At 35.3% G+C, this 25,626-nt stretch overlaps 1 protein-coding gene across 1 annotated transcript in view; it reads left to right on the top strand.

Moving 5' to 3' along the window:
- The first annotated feature begins 1,109 nt into the window (after window positions 1-1,109).
- WNK3 (WNK lysine deficient protein kinase 3) overlaps window positions 1,110-25,626 on the top strand; it is a 163,891-nt gene continuing 139,374 nt past the window's right edge. Inside the window, exons 1-4 of the mRNA XM_043569773.1 lie at window positions 1,110-1,767; window positions 21,186-21,358; window positions 22,147-22,367; window positions 23,292-23,449. Coding sequence (XP_043425708.1) covers window positions 1,231-1,767; window positions 21,186-21,358; window positions 22,147-22,367; window positions 23,292-23,449 — 1,089 coding nt within the window. The 5' untranslated portion in view covers window positions 1,110-1,230. The remainder of the gene's footprint in view (window positions 1,768-21,185; window positions 21,359-22,146; window positions 22,368-23,291; window positions 23,450-25,626) is intronic.

Genomic DNA, 25,626 nt, shown 5'->3' with positions numbered 1-25,626 from the left:
CAGCTTGGAGCCTGGAGCCTGCTTCCGATTCTGTCTCTCCCTCTCCCTCTGCTCCTTCCCTGCTTGCACTCTGTCTCACTCTCTCTCTCTCTAAAAATAAATAAACACTAAAAAAAAAGGAATGGAGGGGCGCCTGGGTGGCGCAGTCGGTTAAGCGTCCGACTTCAGCCAGGTCACGATGTCACGGTCCATGAGTTCGAGCCCTGCGTCAGGCTCTGGGCTGATGGCTCAGAGCCTGGAGCCTGTTTCCGATTCTGTGTCTCCCTCTCTCTCTGCCCCTCCCCCGTTCATGCTCTGTCTCTCTCTGTCCCAAAAATAAATAAATGTTGAAAAAAAATTTAAAAAATTAAAAAATATTAAAAAAAAGGAATGGAATTCTGATACATGCTACAACATGAATGAACCTTAAACATTATACAAAGTAAAATAAGCCAGACACAAAAGGACAAATATTGTATAATTCCACTTATATGAAATACCTAGAATAAGCAAGTTCATAGGGACATAAAGGAGAATAGAGATTACCAGAGGCTGGGAGGATGAGCAGTTTTAATGGATATAGAATTTCAGTTTGCAATGATGAAAAAGTTCTAGAAATAGATACTGGTAATGGTTGTACAGTGTTGTGAATGTACTTAATGCCACTGAATTGTACACTTAAAAATGGCTAAATGGTAAATTTGATATTAACCATATTTTACCACAATAAAAAATACTACTATTGGATTAATTTCAGAATTTTAGATAAAAACCACTTACTGAGAAATTATGTGCTTATTTTACTTATTGTGTGTTACCTTGTAGCTAAAGGTTTGGATACTTGTTTTAAATATGATTGATTGATAGATGGTGCTGAGAACTAAGTTCCTAACCAACATTCATGCAGTATGAAGACTTATTGAGCTATATGCCAAGTAGTCTGCTAGGCATTGAGGACTACAGTGGTAAACAAGATAAGACACAGTCCCTGGAGTGTGCTGGTTGCTAAGATTGGACAGAAAAAGAACAAACTTCTTATTAAGAAAAAAAGGATTAAACAATCAGGTGACTTGTTTTCTCCTTAATGATTTCCTTTGTGGGGTGATTTTAAAATATCCTTCCCCCCCTTCAGGTTGCTATGGAAACATAATGACCACATAAGCGGAAGTCCTTTCTGATAATCCTGATACCTGAGATGTAACTGGACTAAAGAGTGGAACAGGAAAAATTTTAGTGCTAACCTCAATTACAATGGCTACTGATTCAGGAGAACCAGCTAGCACAGAAGATTCTGAGAAACCTGATGGAGTTTCATTGGAAGACAGAGCTCCTCAGGTTGCAGCAACTTTGACAGTGGAAGCTAGACTAAAAGAAAAAAACAGTACTTTCTCTGCTACTGGGGAAACTACAGAAAGGAAGAGGTTCTTCCGAAAGAGTGTTGAGATGATGGAAGATGATAAAGTTGCTGAATCTTCCTCCAAAGATGAGAGAATGAAGACTGCAACAAATATTCCAAGAGTAGAAAAGCTTCCTACAAATGTGCTGGGAGGTGGACAAGAAGTTAAATATGAACAGTGTTCAAAGGCAACTTCAGAGTCCTCAAAAGATTGTTTGAAGGAGAAAAATGAAAAGGAAATGGAAGAAGAAGCAGAAATGAAGGCTGTAGCTACTTCTCCTAGTGGCAGGTTCCTGAAATTTGACATTGAGCTGGGAAGAGGAGCATTTAAAACAGTATATAAAGGATTGGACACTGAAACATGGGTTGAGGTTGCTTGGTGTGAGCTGCAGGTGGGTATATAATCTTTTTGGTTTTAATAAATTCCAGTTTTAGCAGTCCTGGCCTTCTGAATGATCCAGGATTAATATGTATCATGGATTTAAAAAAAAATTGAAAGGCTTGTTCCCCACCTCCCTGAAATGATGCTCTTTCCCTAGATCCTCTTAGGAGCTCCTGGAAGCCTTTTTTCCTCTTGGTCTTTTCCCTTCTCTTGTTTTCCCTTCTGTTTTAAAGGGGGGAAAAGCCTATCAATGCCTTCTTTGGGAAAATGTTCTTAATTTATTAACCTTGGGAAATTTCCCCCAAACTCTTGAGGTCTCATTTTGAAAACTTTTAGTAAATGTATGCCTTATAAGTTAGTTGATTGTTATACTAAATATTTAGGAGTGTGATATGTCAGGGATATATTTAATGCAATTCCTGCCTTTTCTCTTTTTATTTCAACAAATTTTTAGGGGTTCATATGGTGTTTTTCAGAACAATGTTATGCTTGATTCTTTGAGGGCTTCTATTAATATAAACTTGCTCAATACCTTTAAATTTACCTCAAAAAGGATCTCTGGAAGGAATAATAACCAGAACCTACTGAGGTTAGTCAACTGGAATGTATTTAGAAAGGAGAAATGAGAACAACAGAATAGTCGAATTACCTAGATATTTGGTTCCATAATAAATGTTTGTGAGGTACTTTTAACTAATGAAGTGCTAGAAGGGGTTATAATAAGAATAGTTTCAGAGAGATGTAGTTCAAATATAAGGAAAACCTTTGTGACCTCAGTCAGCCCATGGGAAATGTCAGTGTTCACATGAGATGCTTAAAATTAAGATTGAATAAAGCAAGTTGCTAAGTACAGGTTTTTGTTTTTTAAATTCCAGTGGTTTCTGTGCATGTGGATGTGTACATATCTGTTGTGATCTCACCCATTCTGAATTTGCTGTAGGTTACCATTTCCTAACTTTACTGTCTGTCAGAATTAGTGTTTGCTTCATATGCAGATTCCAGAGCATGGTGTCAGAGATTCAGATTCAGTAAGTCTGGGATGGGATGCAAGACTTCAATTTTAACAAGCTTACAAAGTGTTTTGAATGTAGGAAGTCCCTTGACTCTAGGGTGTAAGTTACCTAGCAGTCAAGCCATTCTAGTAGTTCTTCAAAGGTGGGTGCATGTGTGGGTTTGCTTGGCTTTCTTCTCACCCCCTTGTACCCCTTTCAGAATTTTATAAGGTCTGTGACACAGTGGAAATATTAAGTAATATGAGAAAATAAATATCAAAAGCACCTGAAATTCCAGTATTTTGAGGATGCTTTACACATTTTAGTATAGATATTTCTGGACTCTTTTTTTTTATTTTTTGCAAAAATGTATAATATATGACTTTTTTCCCCAAACAGTAGGATCTTTAAGGTTTTACAAAACCTTTTCTTTTTACTTATGATGAACATCTTTTCATTACCAGCAATTGTGGGTTTACATCATTATTTTTTAAAAAGTTTTATTTGTCAGAGAAAGAATGCACATGCATAGGGGGGAGGGGCAGAGAGAGAGGGACAAAGAGAGAATCCCAAGCGTGTTCCAGTGCTGTCAGCGTGGAGCCTGATGCGGGACTTGAACCCACGAACCATGAGATCATGACCTGAGCCTAAATCAAGAGTCGGACGCTCAACTGGAAAAGCCACCCAGGTGCCCCATACATCATTATTTTTAATAGTCACCCTTTATAAGTTATTTAATCAGTCATCTGTTGTTGGACCTCTAGAATTTTCTCCAGTTTTTCACTATTATAACCACAGTTGTGATCAACATACTTGTATATATAATGAAAATATGTACATTTTAATTTAATTTCTGCATTGTGACATTGGTAACATTGATCTTTGAGTGATACTCTATAAATGGAGGAAATAATTTCCATTCACTTGTTAGTAGAATACATAGTAAAGATATGTTAAGTATTTTGCAAATTGTATATTCTAGCTATGTTAAAGGATGTTTAGGTAAAACTTAAAATACTCTAGTGACAGGGACTGCTTAGGGGAGTGCCTTCTATCATTCACCTGTGGAAAGACTAAGAGAGTCCATAAGGTCTTACTACTCAAAACGTGGTCCCTGGAGCAGCAGCGTGGACATCATCTGGGAGTTTGTTTGAACTGCAGGTTCCTAGGTCTCAGACCTACTGAATCAGAATCTGCTTCTTAGTGGCATCTGCAAGGTGATTGGTATGTATAGTAGTGTTTGAAAAGCACTGAAATAAGGGACCAGTCCAAGAGCTAGCTGAATCAGAGGAGGAATTCCTTTAATACACCAACTTGAGCTTTGTATTGTATCATACATACTGATTCCTGATATTTGCTGCAGACTTTCAAAATCAAAATCTCTAAGAGATGGGCCTGTGAGACTTATTTTTTGAAAGTTCCCCAGTTGATTGGATACATAGCCAGATTTGGGAATCTCTCCTGTGGAGCAAATGTAAATATATAAAATACATTTTTTAATGATTATTTTTGAGAGAGAGAGAGAGAGAGAGAAAGCATGTGTGCACATGTGTATGTGAGTTGGGGGAGGGGCAGAGAGAGGCAGGGACAGAGGATCTAAAGCACGCTCTGTGTTGATAGCAGAGAGCCCAATGCGGGGCTTGAACCCACAAACTGCAAGATCATGACCTGAGCCAAACAAAGTCAGATGATTAACCAACTGAGCTACACAAGCGCCCCTAAAATACATTTTAATTTACACCAAGAACAATTGCAATTTTGTATTCTGAAAGGAATGTCAGAATTAGTGGACTTAATTGGTACAGTTTTTAGACATCACTTCATTTTCTGCTTATTTGGAATTAAGAAAAACTAATTTATGAGTACTATGCAGTTTTTAATGTAGAATTTCTCATTTTTTTCCAGTTTTCTTTATATTATAATTAAACAGTTTTGTAGAAAAACACCCCATTGAATAGTTTAAGTGTTTAAAGTATTCCAAATTCTTTTCCAACCTTTGTTTATATATATGTGTGTGTGTAGTATATAAAGTATTTCCATACTTTTGTTATCAATTTGATATGTATTTTTTGCTAACATCATTAAAATATTTATATTTTATTGCATTCATACCACCTGTTGCTTAAATCTTCTTCCCTGAAATTAGGCAGTTCTTTTTTTGTTTGTTTAATTTTTTGCATGTTTGATTTGAAAATCACAGCTTAACAAAATCTTTTTATACCTTTTTCTCTTGATGGCATTTCCCCCACTGTGGATATTTGAGCCTTATGTAATAGTTGCTAAAAGCACCAAATCCATTTGTTTAGAATACATTGACCTTATGGCAGTGCAAAGAACCAGAAAAGATAGATTTTACTGCTGATATTTGACTTTGAGGATGTTAAAAATAAACAAACCCTTTGAAGACATAGGTCAGATTTAGGATTTGGCCATAAACATCTGCATTTTAACAGTTTTTCATAGTTTATGGTTTTGGTAACTTGATTTATACATCAGTGGAAAGGCTGACCTATTGTTCTTTGTAAAGAACTTGGTAAATTCTGATAAATTGGTAATTTACTGTGAGTGAGGCTATCAGTCATAAGTGCTGTTGGGAAGACTGTTTATTTTAGTTCATGATGTTGAAAGACCTGGTCAGATGTTACTGAAAGGCCTGTTTAGTTACTCTTAGAAGGAGTCAGTCACAAGAATTTGTAGTATTTTCCTCTTCTAACAACTTGACAATCAACAGCACTCCCCTTTTACACATGGAAACATAACCAGCTTTTTCTTTACATAATTTGGAAAAACACATCCACTAGTGTATTTGTCATTTGTTTTATTGATGGAACTGAGTTTGCACATAATGGGGCTATTTTCCAAATGGAGGGACATTTTTTTATTTGACTTTCTAAAATGTATTTGACTGTTCTTGTAATAAGCTTCACTGTAGGGTCACATATGTGATTATGTGCTTCTCAGGGTAATTAAATGGGCCTCCTTTTCTATTTTAACGTAAAAAAATTTTAAATTTTAATCCCAATATGGTTAACATACAGTGTTATGTTAGTTTCAGGTATATAATTCCATACATCACCCAGTGCTCATCAGGACAAGTGCACTCCTAAATCCCTCTCATCTATTTAACTCATCCCCCTACCCACCTCCCATCTGGTAATAACCATCAGTTTGTTTTGTATAGTTAGTGTCTGTTTCTTGATTTTCCTCTCACCACTCTCTTCTTTTTTTCCCTTTGCTTGTTTGTTTTGTTTTCTTAAATCTGACACTATGAGTGAAATCATATAGTATTTGTCTTTCTCGGAGTTATTTCACTTAGCGTTATACTCTCTATCTCCTAATGGCCTCTTTTAAGTAGCATCTAACAAATAGAGCACTAACAAGTCTACCTATAGTCTCTGAGCAGAGCCAAAAATGGCACTGAAAAGAAAGATTTTTTTAAATATGAAATTTGTTGTCAAATTGGTTTAAGATAGATTTTTTAAAAAAGACACAGTTGACTGTAGCAAGTTGACCTGTTGAGTGAGCATTCTAATGCTCTTTCATTATAGTAGTGAATGTATTCAGAGCAGTGCAATGGAAGTAGCAGTTTAAAAATCCATATTTCTACACCCATCAAAATTGTGGGGAAACTTGTTTCCATTTTATTTTCATTTATCATCTAAAAGCACTTTGGGGAAAAGTGTATTTTTCAATACCAGCCCGACATTTAATTGTAAAATTAGAATTAGATAATAATATGAAAACAGCTGAACTTCCAAAAAAATAAAGAATAAAAAAATAAATGGTATAATTTCTTTTTTCTTTTTTTTTTAAATTTTTTTTTAACGTTTATTTATTTTTGAGACAGAGAGAGACAGAGCATGAACGGGGGAGGGTCAGAGAGAGGGAGACACAGAATCGGAAACAGGCTCCAGGCTCCGAGCTGTCAGCACAGAGCCCGACGCGGGGCTCAAACTCACGGACCGTGAGATCGTGACCTGAGCCAAAGTTGGCCGCTCAACCAACTGAGCCACCCAGGCGCCCCTATAATTTCTATTTTTGAATAAATATTGCAGTCCCAAAGTATTCACTCTGGGATACTTTTTCTCTCAAAATATTTTGTTTTGGCTCTCTTGGAAATGTTTCCAGATTCTGTTGAGCCACACACAAAAATGCTCCATTACATATATAACATACCCAAAATAGTGTTACTCAGTTTGATTCCCTCATTCTCTTCTGACCTAGCTCTCAAAGTGTAATATTCTCATGGATAAAGAAGATTACATTGAAGGGAGGAAGGATAAAGCTTGTTGCTTAAATATATATGTGCTTGTCTTTTTGTTTAAAAACTAGTCATGTAACTTTATCAAGTATAAACCAGAGGCAGGTATTTTCATAAAATGACAAAGTGTGAGAGTAGAAGGAGACAGACTTTGTTTGGGAAATAACATTTATTTTCCCAGTTCAGAGTTAGTTTTGAGCTAACTATCTGTTTGATAGATAAAATAAATTGATGCATCTAGTAGTCTGAATAATTGCACTACAAAGATGTCCATGTCCTAATCCCTGGAATTTATGAATATTTTACCTTAAATTTCAAACAGGAGTTTATAGATGCAATTAAAGATTTTGTGGTGGGTAGATCATCCTACATTATCTGGGTGGGCCAAAGGTAATCACAAAGATCCTTAGAGGGGAAGGATTGTCATAGTCCAAAGGAGCTCTGACAATGGAAGCAGAGGTTGGAGTGAGGCGATTGATGGCAGTGGGCAATGAACCAAGGAATGTGGGCAACCTTTAAAAGCTAGAAAAGACAAGGAAACATTCTTCCTTAGAGCATGCAGAAGGAACACAACCTTGCCAATTACCTTGATTTCAGTCCAGTGAGACTCATTTTGGACATCTGATCTCGGTAAGTGGAAGGTAATAAATTTGTGTTGTTTTAAACCACTAAATTTGTGGCAATTTATTAAAACCAAAATAAGAAATGAATACAATACACACAGCTGCCATTCATTCATTTGTTCATTCATTCAACAGATATTCAGTTCTACAATGTGTCAGAACTGTGCTAAGTGCTAGGGTCATACTGGGGAGAAAAAGCAGACACAGGCCCTATTTTCATAAAACTTACAGTAGACGGAATTTATACTTAGTAATAAGAAATCTTGGAAATTGGAATTAGTGAAAAGATCAAAGGTCTGTTAAATATAGGTTTGTTTGAAGGAAATAGTAGGGTTGGGAGTATCGGGCAACAGGGAATACCATTCCTTTACTACTTAGTTTTCTTTTTTTAACTTTTTATTTTGAGATAATTTGCTACTAACTGAAGAATTTGAAAGATAGCATAGAAAGTTCTTGTATGCCCTTCACTCACTTTCCCCTTATGTTAATATCTTAACCAGAGAAAATTGATCAAAACTTAAGAAATTAAAATTAGTATAGTACTATTGACTGAAGTACAGAATTTATTTGGATTTTGCCAGTTGTCCCACTGATGTGCTTTATCAATGTGGTGATCGATTTAGGGTCCCACATTGCATTTAGGTGCTACATCCTCTTAGTCTCTTCCAGTCTGTGACAGTTCTTCAGTCATGTTTTTTATGATCTTAAACTTAAAAAAATTTTTAATGTTTATTTATTTTTGAGAGAGAGAGAGAGAGAGGGGGCCAGAAAGAGGGAGATAGAGGATCTAAGCAGGCTTTACAATGTGAGCACAGAGCCCAACACGGGGCTTGAACTAATTGTGAGATCATGACCTGAGCTGAAGTTAAGAGTCAGTTGCTTAACCCGCTGAGCCACCCAGGTGCCCCTGATCTTGAACTTTTAGAGTATGGCTCAGTTTTTTTATAGAATGTCTCTTCATTGGGGTTTGTCATGTTTTCTCATTATTAGAATTAGGTTATGAATTTTGAGAAGATACCAGAGAGGTGATACAACCTTCTCAGTGCATCATAGCAGAGGGTACATGATGTTGGTGTGGATTACTGGTAATGATAACCTGATCACTTGGTTAAGGTGGTTTCTAATAGATTTTCTGTACTGTAAAATTAATAAATTTCCCTTTGTAGATTAATACATACCTTGGGAGGAGATACTTTGAGACTATGCAAGTATCTGTTTCTCCTTAAACTTTGTCCAATTGTTTTGGCAACAATTGGTGTATATCTTGCCTGTAATAAGTATTACTGTGGTATTCTAATGGTGATTTTCTACTTGCCACATTCCTTCCACGGTTATTAATTGGAATTAACTCTTAGTTTTATGTGGTTTCTTCCTAAGTATGACCGTTAAGTTTCTAAAAGCCCAACAATTGGGGAATTTGTCATTGAGGAACTTTAATATATTTTAAATTATTAATAATGACATCATACACTTTCCATTTTTCAAAATTAATGTTAATTGTGCACTGTATAAGTACCTGGATAGGTACTTAATTTGAATATTTTATTTAGTCTTTGCAATAGTTCTATGCGATAGAGATGATTAGTTTTCAGATGGTAGAACTGAGGTTTAGATACATTCAGTAACTTGCCCAAAGGGGTAGAGCAGTGATTTGTATTCATCAGTGGTATATAAGAAACATTTATATAGATGATTTCCCTCTCATCTTTTGTTTTAATCATTTTAGAACAATTTCTTAAATGGACCCTGTTTAAGGTTCTTCAAATTAAACTACTAAGGCTCAATGGATACTTAATAGTGTCATTTAAGGACACACCCTGGCTTGGGGCCTCTGAGGAACAGTTTAATGGCTGGGTTGCCTTGGTTCAGTGTCTGGCCCTCGTCTTTTGTCTGTGTTCAGAGATGGTTAGACATGTTGGGGAGACTAACTTGCACTAATTCAAAAGCCTAAATCTAGGACACAAGTTTATTAATTTAGAATGAAGAATACAGTTGGTAGGTCAAATGTTCTGTTTGGTCTGTGGGCTAGATACAGGGGACACTAAATTATAATGAGAAAGTGGCTTGGCAACAATAGAGTCAGAACAAAGGAACTAGATGTTCCTGTGTGTGTTCTTCTGCCACGACCATAGACCAAGTAAATGAACTGTATGCTCAGGTCCTGTCTGAATGAGGACATCCTCTTTGTTCAACAGTACTGGTAGACAAGTGAACCTGGTTCTGTATTTGGTTCATTCACCTTCCCATGCGCTATCTTGACTACCATGGATGAGCACTATTTTTAAAGGAATTGATACTGTTGCTAAGAGCTTTAACATGCTAATTAATGGCCAGACTCTGACTGTTACATGCTGATTTTTTTATTAGTACTTTGATGTTACCATTTACAGATTATTGTTATCTTTTAGTTCTGAGACTCTATACCATCTCTCCAAGGAAAGTGGTTTGTGAATGAGGTATCTGCAATCGTTGCTGTGAATACTGTTGATGACAGGCAAAGCAATGAACTAGAAAGTGCTCAGGATTCAGAATATGGCAGACCTGGGTTCCATTGTTGCCTGTGCCAGTTGGGTACCTTGGGCAAGATAAACAACTTAACAGTTTGGAAACTTAGCTTTTTACTTTTCAAAAAAGAATTAGAATTAATATCTCTGATATGCAAAGGACGATAAAGAATAACATGATGGAAACTGGGTATCTACTGCTCAGCTTGAGAAAAAAAATGTTGAGGATCAGGGATAATTATTATAAAACATGTGGTACGTGTTTGAGTGTTCAGTAAATGATAGTGATAAAATACTGAGCGACCTCATATTTATCCAGAATATTTATTGATAGACTGCTTTATAAGTTAAACACCATTTTGAAGCCTTCATTGAACTTGTTATAATACTTGAACAAGTTATAATACAGCTTTTATAACATTGTTGATGATTTCTTCCTTCACATTTGCAGAAACAGAGCCACATAGCCTCTGACCTGGTTATGTAGTTCATTGTTGATGTTTGCATTAAGAGACATAGCTGATAAGGCCATAGTTGACCTTTTGGAAATGAAATACTTCTTTGTTTTGTTGTTTTTATTTTTTAATAGTTTTTATTTAAATTCCAGTTAGTTAACATACAAAAAGAAGAAGAAAAACCAGTATTGCACTGTATGTTAACTAACTAAAGTTTAAGTAAAACAAAGAGGGGCGCCTGTGTGGCTCAGTTGGTTAAACATTCGACTCTTGGTTTCGGCTCAGGTCATGATCTTATGGTTGTTGGAATAGAGCCCCACACAGCATGGAGCCTGTTTGAGGTTCTCTCTCTCTCTCTCTCTCTCTCTCTCTCTCTCTCTCGATGCTCCCCCTGCTTCCCTGCTCATGCATGCTCTCTCTCTCAAATAAAAAAAAGAAAAGAAAAAGAAAAATCAGTTAACATACAGTGTAATATTAGTTTCAGGTGTACAGTATAGTGATTCATCAATTCCATACAACGTCTGGTGCTCATCATAAGTGCACTCCTTAATTCCCATCATCTACTTCAGCCATTCCCCACATACCTTCCCTCTGGTAGCTATCAGTTCTCCATAGTCAGGAGTCTGTTTCTTGATTTGCCTTTCTCTCTCTTCTTTTCCCTTTGCTTGTTTGTTTTGTATCTTAAATTCCACATATGAGTGAAATCATATAGTATTTGTCTTTCGCTGGCCGACTTATTTCACTTAGCATTATACTCTCTAGCTCCATCCACGTCATTGCAAATGGCAAAATACCATTCTTTTTAATGGCTGAGTTATATTCCATTATATGTAGTGTGTGTGTGTGTGTGTGTGTGTGTGTACAGCCCACATTGACGAATCGATAAAGAAGATGCCATGTATATATATATATATGTGTGTGTGTGTGTGTGTGTGTGTGTGTGTGTGTGTGTATACATATCCATTAGTTGATGGACACTTGGGCTGTTTTCATAACTTGGCTACTGTAGATAATGCCACTGTAAACATCAGGGTGCATGTATCCCTTTGAATTAGTATATTTGTATCCTTTGGGTAAATACCTAGTAGTGCAATTACTGGGTCGTAGGATAGTTCTATTTTTAACTTTTTGAGGAACCTCCACACTGTTTTCTGCAGTGGCTGCAGCAGTTTGCATTCCCACCAACAGTGCAAGAGAGTTCTCCTTTCTGCACATCCTCACCAACACCTGTTATTGACTGTGTTGTTGATTTTAGCCATTCTGACAAGTGGGAGGTGATATCTCATTGTAGTTTTGATTTGAATTTCCCTGACCATCAGTGATGTTGAACATCTTTTCACATGTCTGTTGGCCATCTGTATGTCTTCTTTAGAATGAAATGCTTCTTATCTTGAATAAATACATATGCATGTTAGTCATGTTGGTACTATGCCTTATCTCAGGAAAGATTTTGTATATGTTGTTAGCATTCCATATATTATGATAGATTAAGTGCTTAGTTAACATTCACAAAAAGATAGTATTTCTTTTTTTTAAAATTTTTTTAAAGTTTATTTTGAGAGAGAGTACAAATTGGAGAGGGGCAGAGAGAAATGGAGAGAGAGAGAGAGAGTCCCAAGCAGGCTCTTCACTGCCATTGCAGAGCCTGATGGCGGGGCTCGAACCCACGAAACTGTGATGTCATGACCTGAGCTGAAATGAAGAGCTGGACACTCAACTGACTGAGCCACACAGGCACCCCCAAGACAGTATTTCTTTTTAAAGTAGTGTGGAGTAGTTGAAGTCAATTTGGTAAATTTGTATTTGACTTCTTTTATTATTATTTTTTAATGTTTATCTTTGAGAGAGAGACAGAGAGCAAGCAGGGGAGGGGCAGAGAAAGAGGGAGACACAGAATCTGAAGCGGGCTCCAGGCTCTGAGCTGTCAGCCCAGACCCCGACATGGGGCTCAAACTTACAAACTGTGAGATCATGACCTGAGCTGAAGTTGGACGCTTAACTGGCTGAGCCACCCAGGTGCTCCATGTATTTGACTTCTATTATATCCAGTTATATAATTTAATAATATTGAAAAATTGGTACTTGATACTTTTTTGGTCACCTTACCTAGAGACAGTAAGATTTAGGGATCATTTTTATATAATTTTCCTGACTTCTGTATCAACTCCATTAGCTATCACTGCTTTCTGATTTGCCTTTTGTGTTTCATCATTTCTTTTTTTTGTATAAGAACTCTCGTTGGTGATGTGTGAAAGTTACCATATTAAAGTGGTTATCATAATACAGTATTGTGTGTGTGTGTCAGTGTGTGTTTAAAGGAAGATTACTGTAGTAGCTGAAAGCTGTTCTCTGGATTTTGGTGCTAGTTTGGCAGGTTTACTTTCCACTCACTGAATTATAAGTGGACCTTGGAAGATCTTGGCTATACCTTTTCAGTGGACTTTACCTCCAGCAATACATCTGGGACAGTAGTTGTAATTTTGTAAAGTTCTTTACTGTTAATGCTGACTACTTTTGATTCCTAGGATCAGAGGATAAGATGGAGTAGTTTAGTGTGGAACATGAATGACTTGTATTCTACTAATTTAATCAAGGCATCAAATTTTATTCATTATTCTTCAGAATAGATTTGCTGATCTATCACAAGTGGATGACTTCCAGCTAATTACAGGGACATTTAGGACTTAATTAGTCATCTTAAGTTAGAAAAGCATAAACATTTATGTCCAGGTCTTCTTTTTTAAAAATGTTTATTTTTGAGAGAGAGAGAAAGAGTGTGCAAGCAGGGGAGGGGCAGAGAGAGAGGGAGACCCAGAATCTGAAGCAGGCTCCAGGCTCTGAGCTGCAGCATGAAACCCAATGGGGGTGGGGCTTGAACTCATGAACTTTGAGATCGTGACCTGAGCTGAAGTCAGACGCTTAACTGACTGAGCCACCCAGGTGCTCCTTCCAGGTCTCTTCTAAGTGTAGTATCTTTTGTTCTTGTTCTTTGAGTTCCGTAACTCTTTTAGCATTTTCTTTATATAACATTGCATAAGTTTAAAGTGTATACTGTGTTGGCTTGATACATTTATATATTGCAATGTGATTGCTACAGTAGCATTAGCTAACACTTTTTGTCATGTCACATATTTATCATTTCTTTTTTGTGTTGAAAGCAGTTAAGATTTAGTCTGTTAGCAACTTTGAAGTTTATAATATTGTTGGCTATAATCACAATACCGTATATTAGATCTTCACAACTTACTTATTTACTAGTTGTACATTTATATCCTTAGACAACATATCCCAAATTCCCTCTGTACCACCCACCCCCTGGTAACTGCTATTCTACTCTGTTTTTACAAATTCATTTTTTAGATTCCACATATAAGTGATATGACACACTGTGTCTCAGATATCTACACACCCATTTTCATTGCAGCATTGTTCATAATAGCCAAGATATGGAAACATCTTAAGTGTCTGTCAGCAGATGAATGCATAAAGAAGATGTGATGCATATATACACACAATGGAATATTATTTAGATATATGCAATGGAATATTATTTAGCCACAAGAAAGAAGGAAATCCTGCCTTTGTGACAACATGGATGGATCTGGAAGGCATTATGCTAAGTGAGATCAGTCAGATAGAGAAAGACAAATAACATACTAATTCCTTACCTCTTTTTTAAAATATTTTTTTGTTGTGGCACAATGTACATAACATTAAAATTTACCATTTTAGGGGCGCCTGGGTGGCGCAGTCGGTTAAGCGTCCGACTTTAGCCAGGTCACGATCTCGCGGTCCGGGAGTTCAAGCCCCGCGTCAGGCTCTGGGCTGATGGCTCAGAGCCTAGAGCCTGTTTCCAATTCTGTGTCTCCCTCTCTCTCTGTCCCTCCCCCGTTCATGCTCTGTCTCTCTCTGTCCCAAAAATAAATAAACGTTGAAAAAAAAATAAAAATAAATAAAAATTTAAAAAAACAATAAAATTTACCATTTTACCCATTTTAAGTGCACAATTCAGTGGCATTAAGTATATTCACATTGTTTTACAACCATTACCACCTCCCATCTCCAGAACTTTTAAACGTCCCAAACTGAAGCTCTATACCCATTAATCAATAATTCCCCTTTCCCCACTCTCCTAGCCCCTGGTAACCACTATTGTACTTTCTGTCTCTATGAATTTGCCTATTCTAGGTACCTTCTAAAAGTGGAATCCTACCATATTTGCCTTTTTGTGTCTGGGTTATTCCACTTAGCATAACCTTTTCAAGTTTCATCCATGTTGTAGCATGTATTAAAGTTTTATTCCTTTTTAAGGCATTTAAGGTATACATTCCATTGTATGTATATACCACATTTGTTTTATCCGTTTGTCCATTGATGTACATTTCTGTTGTTTCTTCTGACTATGATGAATAATGCTGTCATAAACATTAGTGTGTAAATATCTGTTTAAGTCCTTGCTTTTAATTCTTTTTGGTATATATCTAGAAGTGGATTTGCTGGATCATATGGTAATTCTATGTTTAATTTTTCAGAAACTGCCATACTATTTTCACACTGGCTGTAGCATTTTACATTCCTGCTAGCAATGTACAAGGGTTCCAGTTTTTCTACATCTTTGCCAACTCTTTGTTATTTTCTGTTTTTTGTTTTGTTTGGTTTGTTTTTTTAAAATAGCATCGTGTTGGTCTCAGTGCTGACAGCGCAGTGCCTGCTAGGGATTCTCTCCTTTTCTCTGCCCCTCCTCTCTCTCTCTCTTTCTCTCTCTCTCTCTCTCTGTCAAAATAAATACATGAAACATAGCCATCCTAATAGATGTGAAGTGCTATCTCATTCTGGTTTTGATTTCCATTTCCCTAGTGACTAGTGGCGTTGAGCCTCTTTTCAAGTGCTTACTATCAATTTATATTTCATTCTTTGGAGAAATAACTATTCAAGTCCTTTACCAATTTTTAAATTGGGTTGTTTGTTTTTTTGGTTGTTGTGTTTATGGTTGTTGAGTTGTCAGAGTTCTTTATATGATCTGAATATTAATCCCTCATCAGATATATGAATTGCAAATGTTTTCTCCTATACTGTGGATTGTCTTTTCATTCTTTTAATAGTACTTTTATGTACAAAAGTTTTAAATTTTGACTAAGTCCAATTTATCTAATTTTTCTTATCTCTATCCTTTTGGTGTCATATCCAAAAATTTATTGTTGCACCCAATATCATGAAGCTTTCCTCTATTTTTTCTTCTAGAAGTTTTTTTTTTTAATTTTTAGCTCTTATGTTTAGGTCTTTGATACATTTTGAGTTAATTTTTGTATATGGTGTAAGCTAAGAGTCCAACTTTACGTTTTTTGCATGTGGATACCCAGTTTGCCCAACCATTTGTTGAAGAGACTGTCCTTTTCCCATTGATTGATCTTGGCATCATTGTTGAAAATCATTTATTTGACCATATATGCAAGGGATTATTCCTGGCTCTGTAGTCTCATTGATCTTTTTGTCTGCCTTTATGCCAGTATCACACTGTTTTGATTACTGTAGTTTTATAGTAAGTTTTTTAAATCAGGAACTCCAACTTTGTTCGTTTTCAAGATTATTTTGGGAATTTGAGGTCTTTGAGATTCCACATGAATTTTAGGATTTTTTAAAATTTATGCAGATAATGTCATTGGGATTTTGATAGGGACTGCATTGTATATCATGCATTATGAACATATTTGATTTAGCACATGATATACTTAATTTTACTACTTCCATTTTATTTTAGGTTCTTTATATATTTTACTTTTTGTTTCCTTTATTCCTGTTGACTTAGATCACATTTTTTTCATTTTTACAACTTGTTAGCTTCTTTTTCATAGCACTGAAAATCAAACACTAATAAACTAATTCAGCAAAGTTGTAGGATACAAAACCAACACTCAAAAATCAGTTGTGTTTCTGTACTGAAATTAATAACCCAAAAAGGAAATTAAGAAAACAATTCCATTTATAATAGCATCAAAAAGAACAAAATATGTAGGAAGAAATTTAATTAAAGGGGTGAAAGACTTGTAACACTGAAAACTACAAAACATTGCTAAATTTATTTTTTAATTTTTTTAATGTTTTTATTTATTTTTGAGAGACAGAGACCATGAGTGAGGGAAGAGAGAGAGGGAGACACAGGATTTGAAGCAGGCTCCAGGCTCTGAGCTGGCAGCACAGAGCCTGACCCAGGGCTGGAACTCACGAACCATGAGATCATGACCTGAGCTGAAGTCGAACTCTTAACCGACTGAGCCAGCCAGGTGCCCCAAAACATTGCTAAATTCATTCATTCATTTATTTATTTATTTATTTATTTTTAATTTTTTTAAATTTATTTTTGAGACAGAGACAGAGCATGAACAGGGGGAGGGTCAGAGAGAGAGGGAGACACAGAATCCAAGCAGGCTCCAGGCTCCGAGCTGTCAGCACAGAGCCCGATGCGGGGCTCGAACTCACAAACTGTGAGATCATGACCTGAGCCGAAGTCAGACGCTTAACCGACTGAGCCACCCAGGCGCCCCCAAAACATTGCTAAATTTAAAGAAGACATAAATAAATGGAATTTAATGGCTAGAAGGCTTAATATCGTTAAGTGTCAATGCCAAAGGAGATTGGCAAATACAATGCAGTCCCTATCAAAATCAAAAAGTACTATATATCCATCAAATGAAGTCTGTGGACTCAGCCTCCCAGATGGGGTTAAAAGACAAAACCCACATGTGTTGTTTGCTAAAAATATACTTGAAACAGTGATAAAGGTTAAGATAAACATATGCACAAGAAAGAGAAAAGAGGAGTGGCAATATTAATGTATCACAGAAGGAAGAAAGTAAAGTTAAAACATTTGAACAGGATTTTATGAAATTATTTACTTCACAGTTTAAGAAGATATATCAAAGACCTGTAGGCACCAAAAATAATTTTGCTAGTAATTTAAACTAAGAATCTGTAATAGATTCAAGGAAAATGGGTAAACATATGGTTATAGTAGGAAATTCCAGGTCCTATTATTTCAAAATAGGACAGATCGAGTAGACAAAAAGTGAATAAATATAGAGGAGCTAGATAGTATAATCCACAGACTTCATTTGATGGATATATAGTACTTTATATCCTTCAAAGAGAGAATATACATTAATACAGTCTGAAGCCTCTAAAAAAGTTGGTCAAATATGTGGCCCATAGAAAATATTAAGTTAAAGAAAATATGTTTTATATTCTTCATTACTCAGTAAAATTAGAAATAATGAAACAAATAACTAAAAGATTCCTAATTGGAAATCAGAAATCACATTTCTAGACAAATTTTGGATTGAGGAGAAAATCAAAACTGAAATTATAAACTACCTAGAACGCTATAAAATAGAGGACGTTACAGTGAAACGTGTGGATCATTGCAAAAGCTATTCCCAGAAGAAAATTTATCACCTAAAATGTCTTCATTATTAATGAATAATAACTAGAAGGGATGTAGTACTTTTGAGACATTAGGGAAATAATAGCAAAGGAAAAGCAAAATAAAAGAAGAGGGAATTAATAAAGATTACTGAAATTAATAAAAACTTGCAAACATAAAAATACGATAAATAAATTCTACTCATTTTGGCTTTCTGAAAAAAATGATTAATGAACCTGATGAAGAAAAATAAAGAGTGCAAAAATACATGTGAGAAGAAGTGACATGCTCTGGAAAAGAGTCAAAGAAGTAGAAGAGAACATGATGTACAACTTTGTCAACAAAATTATCCCAACATTTTAGTGTGAAACATTTCAAATATAGGCAAAGAGTTCTTGGATGTAACAATGAACACATGATCCATGAAAGTAGAAAAATCAATAAATTGGACTTCAACAAAATTAAAATATTTTGCTCTTATGAAAGACACTATTAAGAGAATGAGAAGGTAATCCAGAGAGTGGCAGAGAGTATTTTCAAATCACATATGTGATAAAGGACTTGTATGCAGAATCTATAAAGAACTTGTGGGGGGCACCTGGGTGTCTCAGTTGGTTAAGCATCCAACTTTGGTTCAGATCATGATCTCACAGTTCTGAGTTCGAGCCCTGAATCAGGCCCTCTGCTGTCAGTATAGAGCCCACTTGAGATCCTCTTGTCTCCTTCTCTCTCTGCTCTGTTTGTTCTCTATGGTTAGGAGTCTGTTTCTTGGTTTGCCTCTCTCTTTTCCCATTTGTTCATTTGTTTTTAACTTCCACATATGAGTGAAATCATATGGTGTTTGTCTTTCTCTGACTGACTTATTTCACTTAGCATAATACTCTTTAGGTCCATCCTTGTCTTTGCAAGGATGCAAAGACACATCTTCTTTATCCATTCATCAGTTGATGGACACTTGGGCTGTTTCCATAATTTGACTACTATATATAATGCTACTATAAACATCGGGGTGCATGTATCCCTTTGAATTAGTATTTTTGTATTTTTTGTGTAAATACCTAGTAGTGCAATTGCTGGATCATAGGGTAGTTCTATTTTTAACTTTTTGAAGAACCTCTATACTGTTTTCCAGAGTGCCTATACCAGTTTGCGTTTCCACCAACAGTATAAGAAGGTTCCCCTTTCTCCACATCCTTGCCAGCACCTGTGGTTTCCTGTGTTGATGTTAGCCATTCTGACAGGTGTGAGGTTATATATCATTAGTTTTGTATTTCCCTGATGATCAGTGATGTTGAGCATCTATTCATGTGTCTGTTAGCCATCTGTATGTCTTCTTCAGAAGAATGCCTATTCATATCTTCTGCCCATTTTCTTAACTGGATTATTTGTTTTTGAGGGGTGTTAAGTTGTATACATTATTTATATTTTTCGGATAGTAACCCTTTCTCAGATATGTCATTTGCAGACTTCTTCTCCCATTCTGTAGGTTGCCTTTTAGTTGTGTTGATTGTTTCCTTTGCTGTGAAGAAGCTTTTTATATTCAGGAAGTCCCAGTAGTTTATTTTTGCTAAACAAAAGAAACCTCTCTAATGATACTCTTTCATGTTTATCAAGTTAATATTTCTTCTACTCTTTTTCCTTTTTTTCCTACTCTGTTGAGTTTCATAAAAATATAGTCTATCAATGTATGTATTTTATCTTTAAAAAAATCTTTGGTTTGAACCCTCCTCTTATTTCCAATGCTATTATGGATTTGTTTATATATTTCTTTTGCCATTTTGGTGGAATTTAGGAAGAGAAGGGATTTAATTTAATTTAATATGTTGTCAATCATCTTGAAATGGAAATCATACCTAAATTTTTAACGAGGATACTTGATTATTTCTCTGTTAAAATCAAAACTTAAAATAGTTCTGCCACTCCTTCCTCTCCTGCTCCCTCTTGCAGAAGACAAAAATTGCCTTTATTCTTCCTTTTTTTTGTTAGAATTTTTTAAATTAAATTAAAATTTTTGTAGTCTCACATTTTTATTTAAATTCCAGCTAACATACAGTGTAAATTAGTTTCAGGTGTAGAATTTACTGATTCCTCACTTATTACATACAAAATTTAGTGATCATCTGGAGTTTTAATTCCAGGCTTTCTTTTTGCATTATATATCTTCTATTTTAATTATTGTTTAGAAAATTCATTCCATTTTACCAACCACATGAACCACTATTACTTAGCCTTTACCCTAAGTAAGCATTATTGGCAATTTATTACTATTTATTGTATGCCACACACTCCTTTTCTAATGATTTTATTTGGCCATATTTTTTTTGAAATTCTTTGAATAATATTTTCAGAAGGGGTGTATGGAATGATGTACTTTGGGTCCTTATTTTCTTAAAAATGTGTCTGTTTTTCCCTTATAAATTTGATTGGTTATTTTTCTGGGTTCAGAGTTTTAGGGTTACAGTCCTCCCTCAGAATTCTATAAACATTGCTCCTTTGACTTTTAGCATTTAATATAGCAGATTAGAGGTCTAATTCCTGTTTGAAGGTATTTTACTGGTTGGTAACCTTGTATTTCTTTCTAGAAATATGTTGGCAGTTCAGATATTTAACCAGAATAGATGTCTACATGTCTAACATTTTGATTATTCCTGTCCTGACATTATATAGATCCTATAGATGTGGAAATTCAGGGATTTCTTAGGGAAAGTTCCTGTTTGTTTTATTACTTTTTTTCATTTTGATATATTATTTTTCTTTTCCAGCAAAGGTGATTTTATTTTTTATTTATTTTTCCAGTTTTATTGAGATATAATTGATATATAACAAGTAGATATTTAAAATGTACAACATAATGATTTGATATATGTGTATATTGTGAAATGATCACGGAAAGTTTAGTTATCATATGAGGTATTGTTTTTCAGCATATTGATTTATTTTGCAGGTAGGTTTATAGCATAGTTATGAAATATAACAGCTGCTGCATTGTTGAATGGGAGGAATGAAAGTAACTACCTAATAAAATTTATCAATGATTATAAAGTCCTGAGAAAAAAATTGACAGATAAAAATACATATATAAATGAAAACAACAGAACAAAGCACACATTTGAGTGGTGTTAGAAATGTCCATGAGAATTTCTAGACTCTATTTGGAACTTGCTACTCCATTTCAGGACCGGAAATTAACCAAAGCTGAGCAGCAAAGGTTCAAGGAAGAAGCAGAGATGTTAAAAGGTCTCCAACATCCCAATATAGTTCGATTTTATGATTCCTGGGAGTCTATATTAAAGGGAAAGAAATGTATTGTATTGGTGACTGAACTTATGACATCAGGAACCTTAAAAACGTAAGTTGACCCTGATAGTGCTAATGAAGTTTTATTTGGAAATAATTTTCAAGAGTCATAAAAATTGTTTGTAAAATTGCAGTACTTGATTAAAGAATATGTAGTGTTTGACTGGCAACTATGTGTCAGGGCAGGTTGAAAAATTTAGGATGTTAAGTTTGTTAGAATATACAGTATTGAGAAATGAATATTTGTGGGATAGCATAGAGTTTAAGAATTACAAATAATGTCATTTTGTAAAAATAATGAAAGATTGGGGGGGTGTGGCCAGGTTCACATATCTAGTGAACAGTACTATATAATTATAATTTATTGTTTTATTTCTGACTCCAGTTTTTCATTTGATGGTACAATCACTTATTTATAATTATTAAATATGGGATATACTTTTTCTGTTTCCTAGCATCTTTGCACTAAAATTTTACATAGTTAACCCCCCTGGTGACTTTATAGAAATAGTTATTGGAAAGTAGAGAAGGATTTTCTTTTTAAAATTTTGCTGCCCTTCCACAAGAGGTCACTCTGATTAGAATGATTCTTGTTTTGAATTTAAAAAGCTAAAAAATGATAGACTTGGTAGGATGTCTTCTCTAAGAATGAAGCCTAGATTTAATTTTTTTTCTATAACAGACAATAGAGGACAATTCAGTGCTGACAATCATAGTACATATGTACATAGTACATAGTACAATACAATACCAGCTAACTTACATGATTTACCCTAATAGTGCTCATATAATAAGCTAGATATGTTTGTTTATATGTGGTCTTTTTTTTCCTTTGTGTAGGTACTTAAAACGATTTAAAGTCATGAAACCAAAGGTCTTAAGGAGTTGGTGCAGGCAAATTTTAAAGGGATTGCAGTTCTTGCACACTAGGACTCCTCCCATTATTCACCGGGATCTGAAGTGTGACAATATTTTCATCACGGGACCCACTGGATCTGTGAAGATTGGTGATCTAGGACTAGCCACCTTAATGCGAACATCATTTGCTAAGAGTGTCATTGGTGATTAACATTTTATAGTTTATTGTTAGGATAAAGAGAGATTTTTTAATTGTGTATGTCTAGAATTGGGATCAGCAAACTATGGCCCATGAACCAAATCTGGCTCCATTGCTTATTTTTATAAATAAAAGTTTTATTGGAACACAACTACACTCCCTCATTTATGTATTGTCTATAGCTGCTTTTGCACTACAGTGACTGAGTTGAGTAGTTGTGACACAGACCATATAGACTGCAAAGCCTGAAATCTTTACTGTCTGGTCCTTCACAGAGAAGTTTGCTGACCCCTGGCCTAGAATGTGAATTTGGTTTTACTTTATTTATTTATTTATAAATGTTTATTTATTTTGAGAGAAAGAGCATGGTGGGGGGGAGAGCAGAGAGAGAGGGGGAGAGAGAGAATCCCAAGTAGGCTCTGTGCTATTAGTACAGAGCTTGACATATGGGGCTCAATCTCAAGAACTGTGAAATCATGACCTGAGCCAAAATCAGGAGTAGGACACTTAAGACTGAGCCACCCAGGTGTCCCAAATTTGCTTTTAAATATCTATTATATATTGACTTATTTCAGACACATCCTAGTGTATTTCTTTTGTGGGACATATTAAAAGGTTCCAAAGACTTAAGAAAGAAGATTTACTAATTTAATTCAGAAAAATTTGTAAATAAAGGATTAGAAATAAAAACACATTTTAGTAATCATTATCTTGAGCATTACAAGTTGTACTTTACCAGTATGGAAAGTTATGGAAATTCTTGACATACTTTGTATAGATATAGCAAGTATTCCTGCAAATGTTTTATTTATAAATTTGGTTTAGGGAGCAGAAATTAACCCAGGTAATCCATATGGAAAAGGGAATGTGATCTTGGTGGATAAATTTTTCTTTTTAATAAAAATGTGGATGTGGTGTTATTTTGTAGGGACTCCTGAGTTTATGGCCCCAGAAATGTATGAAGAGCACTACGATGAATCTGTAGATGTCTATGCTTTTGGAATGTGTATGCTGGAAATGGCTACTTCTGAATACCCTTATTCTGAGTGCCAGAATGCAGCTCAAATATACCGTAAAGTAACTAGCGTAGGTATAACTTTATTCTTTTTTACTTCTTAGATTGTCATGTTTTATGTTGAAGTTGGTAAAGTCAGCTTAAAACTAATTTTGGTTTTAGTTTAGTGCTGTATAACAGTGCTAAATTTAACATAATTGTAATGAAACAAGCTTTATATTTATGCTGTATGCCTGTACTTTATTGGGGTCACATAAAATGCTCTGTATTAGTACCTTTGGGTAAATGTATAGATATATCTATATCCATTTGTTTGTAAATAATTTTTAGATTTATTGGGTGGATAATATTTTTTCAAAGCTGATAATGAAGTTTGACTAAATGGTTTTGAAGGTTTCTAGTTCTAAAAGCCTAATTATTAAAGAGCATTCAAAATATTGTTCAACAGCTACAGCATTTGATTCCCTGTTATAGGTAATTTTTTGCATTAGAAATTTCAAGGAATGTAAAGATGAATAAGAAGTATTTGCTACCCATAAAGAGCTTGCATTTTTAAATTCACAAATAGCTATAAAAATAAGAGTATAGTAAGGGATGTAAGGTAGAAGCAAAGTCTTAGGGTTCAAAATAGGTCTATTTCATATCTACTTGGGTGGCTGTAGAATAGGCTGTGAAAGAGATTGTTAGTGTTTCAAGTAACTAATACTAATAGGTACCATTTTTAAATGCATGCTGTATACTACATACCTTCATATTATAACCCTACAAGATGGTGCTATCTTCAGTTGATGAATGATAAGGCTGAGAATCAGAGATTGTGACTTGCCCAAGTTCACACAGCTACTAATAGTGGTGGATTTTTTTTTTTATTTAAAAAAAATTTTTTTTTCAACGTTTATTTATTTTTGGGACAGAGAGAGACAGAGCATGAACGGGGGAGGGGCAGAGAGAGAGGGAGACACAGAATCAGAAACAGGCTCCAGGCTCTGAGCCATCAGCCCAGAGCCCGACGCGGGGCTCGAACTCCCAGACCGCGAGATCATGACCTGGCTGAAGTCGGACGCTTAACCGACTGCGCCACCCAGGCGCCCCAATAGTGGTGGATTTTGACGTCAAATCTGTCTGACTCTAGAGATACATGTGTAGGGAGACAAGAAATAAAGCCAGTATCTAGGATGTGGGCCATTCCATAGGACAAATGACCTAGTTTCTCCAACAAATCAATTTCATGAAAGTAAAAAGGGGAGGGACTGTTAAAGAGTACAAGAGACTTAAAGTAGTGGTGAGCTACTTTAAGTGAACTAAATGTTTAACAACCGATTCTCTGAAAAAGAAAAAGCACTGATTTCTAGCATTCTCTGATTTCCTTGGTGTTAAATATTCTCACCATGACTGATTTCAAGTCACCACTGTGACCTCACTGAATGCAGGGTCGGGAACAGTATACACAGTGGCACTCATCATATGGTATTTCTACCATACAGATATGATAAACAACCTCAAGAGCATAAATTATAGTAAAATGTAGTAAAATAATTACGAGTAGTGTTATCAGTATTTATTTCCTTGGCTGTTGATATAATTTATGTAATTGTAAGATTATATAAGTTTTGTAAATGACTATGTTTAATAATCAACTTACAGATTTCTTGACAATGTAATAGCTGCGTCTTGTGAGATGGTATGAGCCAGGTCTAATGCACCATACATGTACTGTGAGGACCTTGTTTGGATCCTGATTTGAACAAACCAACTATAAGAAGACATCATTTAGACAATTTGGAAAATTTGAGTGTGGACTGGGTTTTAGCTAATGTTAAGGAATTATTGGTAATTATTTTAGGTGGGATGGTGACATGATATCTGTTAGAGGTATAAACTGGAGACTTTCTGAGTGAAATGACATGATGCCTAGGATTTGCTTTAAAATATTTTAGGATAAAAAAGGTATGGGGGTAGATAGCTGAAACAAGGTTGACAAAATGTTGCTTGTTGAAGCTGGTGGTGGTTACATGGGGCTTCTTATACTATTCTACCTTTGAGTATGTTTGAAGATTTCTGCAACAAAGAGCTGAGAGAAGAGATAAGGCTAGAATGTCTTTTTAGTCTGAGTCCATACATTGTATGGCCACAAATAGAAAAGAATTTGTACTTGGTTTTGTAAGTTGCAGCTTCCCAATTAATTTCACCTAGGAGCAGAGAAAGGCAATAATTACCCAGGACTGCGGAAGAGGTAAGAGATCAGTGG

Source organism: Prionailurus bengalensis, chromosome X (genome assembly GCF_016509475.1).
Source record: "Prionailurus bengalensis isolate Pbe53 chromosome X, Fcat_Pben_1.1_paternal_pri, whole genome shotgun sequence".
NCBI classification, from domain to species: Eukaryota; Metazoa; Chordata; class Mammalia; order Carnivora; family Felidae; genus Prionailurus; species Prionailurus bengalensis.
Note: the sequence above shows the minus strand (reverse complement) of the source record. Positions and strands in the feature narration are given on the sequence as shown.